Here is an 11,116-nt window from a genome sequence, read left to right as displayed (position 1 = left end):
AACCGATAAAGTGGTATAAAAGAAACACTTAGTGTCTTTTGGATGTTTTACTTCCACTAGTTAGAAAAACCAAAAAGCCCAAAATCTCAAAATAGACAGACAAGTGCTTGAAAAAACTATGTTTTCCCTGCAGTGTCTCACCTTAAATGCATCTCAACGGAGGATATGTTTTTTGGGCTGCCAAGCGCCATCTAGAGGATGAACGATTGTGTTTCTTTTAAAATAGTTAGCTCCTTAACTACTCAATAATCGGCCTCCGAATCCCGTTCAAGAGCTACGTAAGATTTTGCAGCACGATGTTGCGAGTGGGCGGAACACAGAGCGAATAGAGACTGCGGTTCAGTTCGGTGCCGTCTGGCGACACAGGACCGTTCAGTCAATACAGTCACTCTATCAACTAATGTGCTTTCAGCTCTCTAAAACCAATCATGTAATAACTCGCCAATTTATACGCTTAAGCACACAATGACATTCATTCTCTTAGTAGTAAATTATTTAAACTACACAAAAATAACTAAAAAGTACCATGGTACTATAGTAGAAAGTACTATAAGTAATAGGCTAATACTATAGGTAGAATGGTACTATAATGTATACATTTTTGGACGTAGGCTATTGCCTATTTATGGCATATGGACATATGTTCTTTAAAAGTACCTGAGAATAACGTAAATTGTTGTAAATTCAATATTATTATTATAAAATAAGTATGCACATACTGTTCATATGAAACATATGATTGTGCAGATGTAAAACTGACAGGTTTATTATCAAGCACAGCATTTTTGCTCATATCATTAAACAGGTGTCTATGTAACAATCATAAAGCATCATTTAGTTGGACCATTAACCCTCGTTCTGCTGCAGAGGAGCTGTTCCGTGATTGGTGCTGAAAGCCTTATTAACAACAGTAAGAGTAGAAACTGTGGTGGATGTGAGTAATGCAGGTAACACTGTGTGCTGCGATCCAGGTATGAAGGTCGTTTTAGGCCGTGGGGTTTCCTGCACAGACAAAATATTTGCTGACAATTTCATTTGAAGATCAGTGTGAATGTATGTTTCTCTGTGTGTTTTCAACTGCAAATAGTGCTGTAAGAGCGAATCATAAAATTAGCATATGCAGTTTAATCTTTAAAATAATAGTAGCCTATCTCGGGAGAGCAATGCCCCTTACACCAGGCTGGTTTTTTAAGAAACATATTTTTTAAATAGACATTAAGGCTTGATGTTCATTGACAATTAAAAAAATAAAAATGGTACCTATTTTTGCCAGAACTTTACAGAAGAAAAAAAGTAATGTTAATGTGTTTGTTAATCTACTTACTAGGTGACACAACGGAAGGCCACGTGATGATTTAAAGTTGTTAATTCACAATCACCGTTTAAGATCGACTAACTGTGACACTGTATACGATTTTCATTCAAACTGAAATCATAAATCTAGGCTATGCATTGCCGGTTTCAGCGCAATATTTAAATCCAGATTCAAAACACATTATATTTAACAGTGCATTTACTGTGTCCGATTGAAACTTATATTATATATCATCATCTTTTATACTTTTTAAATTAATTTTAAATCCTTTAAAAATTAATTTCTTGCTTTTAATGTTGATTATTTAATTTTTTTAAAATTCCTTTTATATATTACCTGTGTGTTGTATGAAATGTGCTAGGCTATATAAATAAACTTGCCTTGCCTACTGTAAAATAATCGTATTTTTTATTAAATACTCACTTTTTATCTTAAAATATTTATCTAAAGTCTATTTATCATTGTGTGTATTATTTTATTTAAAATAAGAAATAAAGTATAATAATATTATCACTATCATTGTTCTATTTTTATACTTATATTTAATGAGTCACGCTATGTGCAGTGTGAGCACCAAACCAGATGCTCTCATATGTGCACGCCTGCATATTCCATTGTTTCATGTATTTTTGCTAAGGCAAATCATAATTTTATATTTTAAAGATTATGGGAAACATTTTGCAATATTTACAGTTGAAGATAATTAATAATAATAATACGTTTTATTGTAAATTGTACTTTTCAATACTTACATATCACACACAGTACAGTGTGCTTAATTAACTACATTTCCCACTACTCATTGTAGTCGTGTAAGAAACTGACCTATCAGCGCTCTGACTTTTAGGGGGCGGTGCTACGAATGTGTTGCGTTGCGTGTCTTGGTATTCAAAACTGATGAAGGGGAGATATTTATTTAATTGACTGCAGCCTTTACAACTTTTACAATACTTCTGAGTATTTAATATAACTGTTAAGCAAAGTTCATGTGGAAAAAAAATCGCGAGTCATTTTTTCCATCTAACGGTGGTTTCTCTTCCCGGTTAATGGTGTCTGATATCGCGAGCGCTCGAGACTGGTGTATGTGCGTCTATTCAAGCTGTTAAAGCCGTTTCTGGGGCGGATAGGTGTATCTACTTAGGGTTTCGATTCTTTTACTTTCTAGTAGCATTGGATTTCTACTGCGTTTGATCATGAATTCGGGCCAAAATGTGGAGGACATGAGCGTTGGAGCTGGAAGAGCAGGCAAATGCGTTGAGGATGACGCGGATTCAGACAGAGCTGCTGGCGGAGACTCGCTGATGGTGGCCGAAGAGAGACATCCGAGATCTGCCAGTCCCCGCGGTTGTAAACGGGGATGATGACTCTGAAGCGGAGTCCCACCAGGACGGCCGTAACGTGGCTGTGGACCCGGATACTAGAAGGAGGGCGTTCAACTGGTGCCGTGACTTTCTGTCCGGATCATGGAAGGCTATATCGGAAAATGACTTTCAGATCAAAATTGTCAGGTGTTTAAACCATTTATAAAAGAACTTACAGATATTTAAGTTTCACAATGATTTCACTTAACTTTTCATATATTTATAATAATAAAAACAATATTTTTCCTATAGTATGTGTGTGTATACATACATTATAGTGTATGTAATTTATGTATGCGTGTGTTTATATTATTATTTATATTACACACATACATACAGAGACATACATTACATATACATAGAAATAAAGTGAAATATAGATAGTTTTTTTGTGCACGCAGAGGAGGGCATAAAGTGAAATACTGCTTTTTGTGCACACAGTGGAGGACTCAGTAACCTGCTGTACATGTGCAGTTTACCCACTGATGTTCAGCCCACCGGGGATGAACCTCCACGAGTTCTGCTCCGGATCTACGGGGCCATTCTACAGGTGTGCCTCCCTGACCATAATAAATATGAAGTAGACCGAATATGCTGTTGCAGAAGCTGAAAAGTTTATAAGAGTCTAAATCTTGGGCAAGATATTTATTGCCCAGTGCTGTCAATTCCCTGATGTCATTTAACCATCTCATCATGCTATATTTGCCCATATGCATCTGTCTCTGTTTTCACACACACAGGGAGTGGATTCTCTTGTTTCGGAAAGTGTGATGTTTGCCATTTTAGCGGAGAGAGAGTTGGGCCCACGTCTTTATGGCATTTTCCCAGAAGGCCGTCTAGAGCAGTACTTGCCCGTGAGTCTTAAATCAAAATCCCAGATCCTATATATGCATGGTTTAAAATAAACCTTTAAACACAACTATACTTGACCAATGCAGTCAAGCTACCGAGAAATTTACATGCCTTAATGAGGTAATCAGTTCTGTTTCTCTTCCACAGAGTAATCGCTTGCGTACGGAGCAGTTGGGGTTCCCAGAGATCTCGGCTGAAATAGCCAGTAAAATGGCACGATTCCATGGGATGGCAATGCCGTTCAACAAGGAACCCAAATGGCTGTTTGGAACCATTGACCGGTAAAAGACTCACACTGTCCTGTGTATTTTTTTAAATGCATGCTATTATCCCAGAATATGCAGAGTAGTATTCATACTTAAAAACTGTTTAACAATCAAAACATTAGCTAATATTAAGATGTAGAAACAGTGGCTGAACCAACGATTTCGGCTGTTTGGGAATAGCCATTTTAAACTTACACGTTTTGTTGCATCTGTAACCCAGAAAAATACAAGTTTGAATTATTTTGTTTATCTAAAGAATAAAAGAATGTCCCCCAGATAATGGAATTGAGCTAGTGTTAGAAATCTTAATATGTTTTTGTAATTATATTTCAAAATAAGCAGATGGTGGTTTATCATGTTTGCTGTGTGTATTTATTTATATAGGCAATTTGGGATCAGTGTTGAAATGACTTTGTTCTACTGAACAGGTACATGGAACAAGTTAAAACAATCAAATTTGTACGTGAAGCTCACATCAAGAAATTTAACAAGCTAACTAAATATGATCTTCCTGCAGAACTGGAGAATCTGAGGTGAGAAAAGATGATGTATAAATAAAAAGATCTGAAAGGGTGAATAGAAAGCATGTTGGGATACTTTAACTTCCAGATAACAGCAAATGGCCAAGATCATTGAATTAAATATTTAAGTGAAGGCTATCTTTAAACTACCAGTCCAAAGTTTGGGGTTTGAAAGTTATTTTTTAAGTTTCTCATATCATACTCTCCCTAAAACTGTTGAACAGTTGTGTATGTGTCTTTGTATGATAACAACCTAAGCCCACTTCCAGGCATCATTATTGGGCACTTTCAGGAAGCTGCATTCTGTGCATACTCAAGCTTGCTTGGTCAATCACACACACACACACACCATTTTTTTGCACTGTTAGTTCAATGGGCTTTTAAACAATGAAACCAATCATTCTAAAAGCAGGTTTATGAGACCAATATGATAATGTAGCACTTAACCATGTGCCGTCTCTCTCTGTCAGGTCACTGCTGGCAGCTACTCCCTCTCCAGTGGTGTTCTGTCATAATGACGTACAGGAAGGTAAGCAATCTCACATTTACATTCCTGCACACATTCAAGAGTCCTGGCAGCTGCCTAATCTAATGGTTTTAAAAGGGTCTGTTAGTCACTGTTGTTGCATTGTGCAACATATCTACCCTTTAACCTATAAAATCATTCTTCGTTCTTCAGGCAATATCCTCATGTTAGATGGCCGGGAGAATTCATCTGACAAACTAATGCTTATTGATTTTGAATACAGCAGCTATAACTACAGGTAAAACTATGCTATATAACATACATGTGCTAATCATTTTATAGTTTATAATAAATGCATCTCTGATGAACTCTGAATTTGGTCTGCTCTGAGTGTAGAGGCTTTGATTTTGGGAATCATTTCTGTGAATGGATATATGACTACACGTATGACCAGTGGCCCTTCTACAAGGCGAAGGTGGAGAATTACCCTAACAGACAACAGCAGGTGAGTCACAACATGCTCCACTAGAGTACTGCCTCTCATTAATGACCTTAATATTACACAAGATGAGACAAGGGAAAAACAACAACTGTTAACAAAGGTCAGTAGAAAATTTCAGTTTATATTGATATTGTGTTGTACGAATCCAAAAACAGGACAGAAAGTAAAATTGAGGATCAGTATAATATGCCAGATTACTATTATTATACAATTCTTTTATACTTTTTTTCTTATGTACATGCAACACAGATTCATCGTAAATTATATTTTGTGTTGGACATGATGTAAATGTAGTTTGGTAATGCTGTCATCTAGCGGAACGTTTTGGAACTGATGTGACATAAAAGTGTGTCAAAGGTTATCACAATAACTTTAATAGAGGTCAACAGGCTGACAATGTTAATATGTAACAGCCTTAGAAATTCTTAGAAATCAGTAAAATTGTCACAGGGCAGGGGGAAATATCAGTTCTTTTTAAATATCAAAACAAAATAGATATTCCTATGAATATTATTTGGGGCCTGTTTGCGGTTTGTATTTCAGTTACATTTTATCAGACACTATCTGTCAGAAAGTGGAAGTGTTGCACCTGCAGACCAAGCCAGGATAGAAGAGGTCATGATCATTGAGGCAAACCGGTAGGAATCATGTTTACTATCAGACTTTTATTGACATAACATGCCAAAAGTGCTACTGTGTACGGTTTGATGAATTTTCACCTTTACTTAGTAACCTTTCTATCTGTTTGTCTCTAAATCATATGCACACAAACAGGTTTGCCCTTGCGTCTCATTTCCTCTGGGGTTTGTGGTCCATTATTCAAGCCAAGATCTCCAAAATCGAGTTTGGATACATGGTAAACTGGAAAAAATAATTATATCACAACACACACAAACAGATTTTAAATCTCAAAATATTACATATTTTAGGACTGTTATTGCTTGATTAATAAAATAAATTACATATCAGTTATGGCCAGTACAGTACAGCATCTAAATTATAAAAATTCATTCATATGTTCATTAAAATGTTGTAGTACACATCCATGTTATTTGTCAATTCCCCAAAAACAGATGAATACACCAAAATTCTGAGAGCTCAGTCAAACAGCATCATAGTTATGTATACAGCAAACAGAAGCATGTATACAGAGCAGATCCCTTGTGTTCATCACTGATCTGAAGGCCTCATTTCTGTCTCTATCTCTTTTTGGTTTTCCCTAGGACTATGCACAGCACAGGTTTGACACATACTTCAAACAGAAGAAGCTCTTTGCCTAAATCGCACTTGCAGATTGTGCTTTAGGATATCATTTTGCATCAACTATTGTTTAGGTATAGTTTTCATGAAAGGGCACAGTACAAACAATCAAGACTTTTAAAATAACGGTTAATCCTGGGGAAAATTAATCTTAAATCATGAATTCACATTTTGTAGGGTTTTCGTTGTTTTTGTCCCCTTCAAAAAAAATGGAGGTAAAAAGTTACAAATTATCTGCAACTTGTGACTGAAATCTAGATGAAATTCTTCTTGTACAGTCTGTACCTCTTCATTGTACAAGGCAAACTGTAAAATTAAGTCTTCCACATTTTTTGAATATTTAATGTGTTTACATTTTATCTAACTTGTGTGTGTGGTCAACATTATTTATTAATTCTATCAAGAATCAATCAACATCCATCATTATTATTGTGTAAACCACAGGGTCCAAATGATGAGGTCTCATTTTTGTGTCCTAGATTCATATACCATATTTGTTTGTCCTGTCATCTGAAACCAAAAACATAAATCAAATTGCATCCTTCCTAATATTTACATACTGTGAAATACATACTGTCAGGGGTTATTGTCAATTCGTTTTAGAATGGCACTTAAAATACTGTTTCGGAAATAATGTTTTGAGCTATGCTTTTGTGTTTTGTTTCGGATTTGACTAGTCTTTGCTCTGCCATATTGATATGCAGCAATAACTAATAACTAAACATTTGTATGTAGGTTTATATGCAGTCTGAAGGAAATGCCACCTCAAGAACAGAAGTTTAATTACTAAACTAACAAATGGCTCTGTCCGATTTCTTAACACCAAGTTATTTATGTAACTGTTGATGTGGTTTTCTGTTTGAATTGTTTTATGCTTATTTATATTTTTGCTTGTCCAAAGCAAGCATACTGTATTTTGTTAAGTTCAACCAAATGGTAAAACTATCTTTATATACTGTAATTCTTCAACTGGAAAGTGGCAAAAGAAGAACAATATAAATGAAGGATAGTAGCATTATACAGTGAATTAGTGGGATCATCAGCTTAAGAATCATTGTATTTTGTAGAAATCATTGGGAGAATCTGAACAGTCAAACTGATGCTCTTGTATTTGTCCCGGAATATAAACAATTGTATCTGTATAATTTTTCACAATGTTTTCTTTCCCATATTAGCAAGAACATTGAGAGACCATGAATGTTGTAGGCAAAACCACTTTAACACACTCCCAATATCACTGTTAATATTGAATCTATGATTCTTAATATTGAATTTCTGTAATTGCTTCGGCTAATTCAAGTTATATTATGGACTTGTCTCTGGTGGTTTCCTTTTTTTCATTGGCAATGCAGGTATCCATTCATTTTGCTCATTAAAAAAATCATGCTGACATTGGTGTGAATATTGTAAATTTAAGTAACTTCAAGGTTAATGATCATAGTTATTATATAGCATATGGGTTATGAATTCAGTTCAAAGTAACGGTGACCTATAAAGATGTAGAGATTGTTTTGGGTTTGTTAATTCCTGTCATAATGTCATATTTTATGTAAGATAAGAATATGTAAAATAATGCACTTTTTAAAAGAATACTTCTGTACCAGTTAAAAAAAAATTAATTGAGAAAAAAAATGTTTTAAATACATAGACTCATATAAAGTATATTAATCGAGCATCGCCAGTTCCCAACATTGTTCAAGTGTTGTGTAATTCAGTAAACTGAACAGAGTGGGCCACCATATTTAGTTTCCTGTTCTAGCGATCCCCTAAAATAGCTCTACTGCAATTGCTCTGGCACACAGGCGCCATATTGAGCCTTGAAAACCTCCTTGCATGATCTACCAAAGAAAGGCTGGATTTATCCTCCATCCACCATGGAATGATTGTGAGCCAGGCTTTAAGTCCTGCAAGTATAAGAGTATTCTACCTAAATGAGAACATGGCTAATGTATGGCAGGTTATAGTTGTGGCATTAATGTTCTTTTGCACATTGCTGAAAAGAAGTTTAAAACAGATACAGAGATGTTTGTGCTTCAAAACTAGTTTAAACTGGGTTCAGTTCAGACAGGCAGATTCTGATGCTGTAGAAGAGAATTCTGATAACCTACAGGCAGACGTCTGGAGAACAAATCAAGAGTACAGGACCTATCGGCACCAGAGCAATGGAACAATGGTAATGGTGCAAACCAGCACACATACTTTTCATGTGAGTATCTACACAGGTATACACCTAAACCACATACTGTAACAACCTTGGCCCACAAACACATGATTTCATTCTTTTTGGTTCTTACCTCCAGGTGGATCTGGAGAAGCTTGCAGACTGCAGCGAGTATTTCAGGGCTCTGTCTCACTCCTGCATGAGAGAGACATCCGAACAGCTGGTACACCTTGACCACGTTCCCTCTCCAGTCTTTCACAACCTTCTACAATTCTGCTTCCTACAGCGGTTCTGCATTTCTGAAGACCTCATTGGGGAACACCTACGGGTGAGCACTTATCTGCTTGCCTCTGGGTTCACCAATCGTCTACTGATTGCCCTCTCTCAGGCCCTAACGGAGCACACCTGTCTAGGCTATTTACATCTGGCTGAGGAACTCTGCAGTGAGGAGCTCCAAGAGACTGTGCTAATCTACCTGAGCAAGAATCTATTGGAGCGTTCACACCTGTGCCAGGGCTTGGATCCACACTTTAAAGCAAAGCTTCTCAGATTAAGGTCAAAGGGAGCTCCACACTTATGCTGCTTGAGAAAGGAGAACTTGACCTCAAGGAATGACCCAGAAACAGATGCTGCTCGAAAGCTCTTCAGGCTGGAGGAAGACCAGGATTATGGGAAATGGAGTTCTCTCACAGATCTGCCTTTTTGTGCAGATAAGTGGTGCTTCACCACAGCAGTTCTCTATAATTACCTCTATCTCATAGGGGGTTATAGACACCGTGTAAAGAGGGGTTATGAGTTCAAGATGGCTTCCTTCCGCTATAACCCTTTTACTAACCAATGGGTATCGACAGCTCCTCTGATTAAGGTATGAACATTTCGATAAAGGTCAATATCTTTGGTAAAGATAGTACACTAATCTACTCCGAAGGTTTCAAGCTGGTCATTAGCTGGTCCAAGGTGCTTTACATAGATGACTAGTTAAATTACAAGCTTGTGAGTACCAAACTGTACTGCGAGACCATCTTGGTCAAGTTAGTTGGGTCTTGTAGACCACCTTTGACCAGTAACAAACCGGTTCAACATGTCCCAACCTGATGACTTATAATAGTATAACCTAGCATGGGCAGATTTCTGCCTGGAACATTGTCCTTTAAGGTCTCATTCCCAAAACCCACGTTTCCCAGCTGATAAATATAAGATATGGAGGAATAAAGGTCGTAGTTCAAATGTGACTGTCCATGATCCCTTTCAGCACAGGCGTCACTTCAGTACAGCTGTGTGTGAGGGAAGAATCTTTGCTGTGGGTGGCTGGTATCTGGATTCCCTTGTGACTCCTGACTCTAGCACAGGCGTCTACACTGCCGTGGAGCGGTACGATCCATGGAAAGACACATGGGAATTTGTTTCCTCTCTCCCTCTGACAGACTTCCAGTTCAGCCTGTCTCTTTCCCATGATTCCCCGCTCACAACCAGCCTGGGACACTGCCTCTATGTACTGGGGAACATCCAGAGAACTGGAGAGAAACTGGTGTTGCGCTACGATACTAGACAAGGTACAGTTTGGTGTGATGTAGTCTAATGATTAAAGATCTGAGGTGCCATTGACTTCTTGCTCAAGATGTAAGGTCGCTCAAGGGCGACTATTAGCCTCTAGCTTTGAAATATGAACGAAGCATGTTGTGATCTTCATTCAAGTGAAACTTACAGCATATGTCTCCAGGGGGTCATATGCATGGATAAATCATTCACAAGTTTAATAAGAAGCATTCAGAAAAATAGAGAGGGTGAATTTCCATTTCATGCTGACTTTACCCTGTCCTTCTCTTTGTAACACTTCTCTTTCTTTCTGTCAGATTGCTGGTGTGAGCTGCTCCCCACACTAACCCGCACCAGTGCAGACCTCCCCATCTTGAACTTCCTGGGTGCTGCTAATAGTCAGTTGCTTGTAATTGGAGGGAACAATTCTGAAACAATGGTGACATCTTTCTGCGTGAACTCTCAAAAGTGGGGCCGTATCAGAGCAATGGAGAGAACCACTTTAATTGGTCAGGGCACCATTCTGCATAATGACGTCTACATGTCAGGGATGAAGGACAATTCTGTAGTTAAACTAAACCTGCATTCACTGTCCATCTGTCCTCTTCCTTCCCTTCCTGTCACCACCTGCTACGAGAGCGTTTTCCACCTCTACTTCTGACGTTCTTTTACTTTGTTTAATTGCATCAAAATGTAACAAAATATTTGATAAATAAATGAATCAACTTGTCTAAAGTAAAGCATTTTGTGAGAACCTGTTATTGTGGCATAATCCTTCTTTGGCATAATTACAGTTGACACAATGTGTACACAATTAGTGGTGCTTGCTAAGACATGACTGTTACTTTTTCTGTAATTTTTGTAACATCCAACACT

At 37.4% G+C, this 11,116-nt stretch overlaps 1 protein-coding gene and 1 pseudogene across 1 annotated transcript; both read left to right on the top strand.

Annotated features, from left to right (window-relative positions):
* Positions 1-2,170: 2,170 nt before the first annotated feature.
* Positions 2,171-7,933, top strand: LOC113073069 (choline kinase alpha-like; annotated as a pseudogene).
* Positions 7,934-8,021: 88 nt separating this feature from the next.
* LOC113073068 (kelch-like protein 42) lies at positions 8,022-10,977 on the top strand. The gene is made up of 4 exons (XM_026245971.1): positions 8,022-8,749; positions 8,844-9,569; positions 9,957-10,257; positions 10,558-10,977. Exons 1-4 carry the CDS (start codon positions 8,423-8,425, stop codon positions 10,899-10,901), a joined length of 1,698 nt encoding a protein of 565 aa, XP_026101756.1. The 5' UTR covers positions 8,022-8,422; the 3' UTR covers positions 10,902-10,977.
* The last annotated feature ends 139 nt before the right edge of the window (positions 10,978-11,116 follow it).

This window comes from Carassius auratus, unplaced genomic scaffold (assembly GCF_003368295.1).
Source record: "Carassius auratus strain Wakin unplaced genomic scaffold, ASM336829v1 scaf_tig00011294, whole genome shotgun sequence".
In the NCBI taxonomy this organism is placed as follows: Eukaryota; Metazoa; Chordata; class Actinopteri; order Cypriniformes; family Cyprinidae; genus Carassius; species Carassius auratus.
Note: the sequence above shows the minus strand (reverse complement) of the source record. Positions and strands in the feature narration are given on the sequence as shown.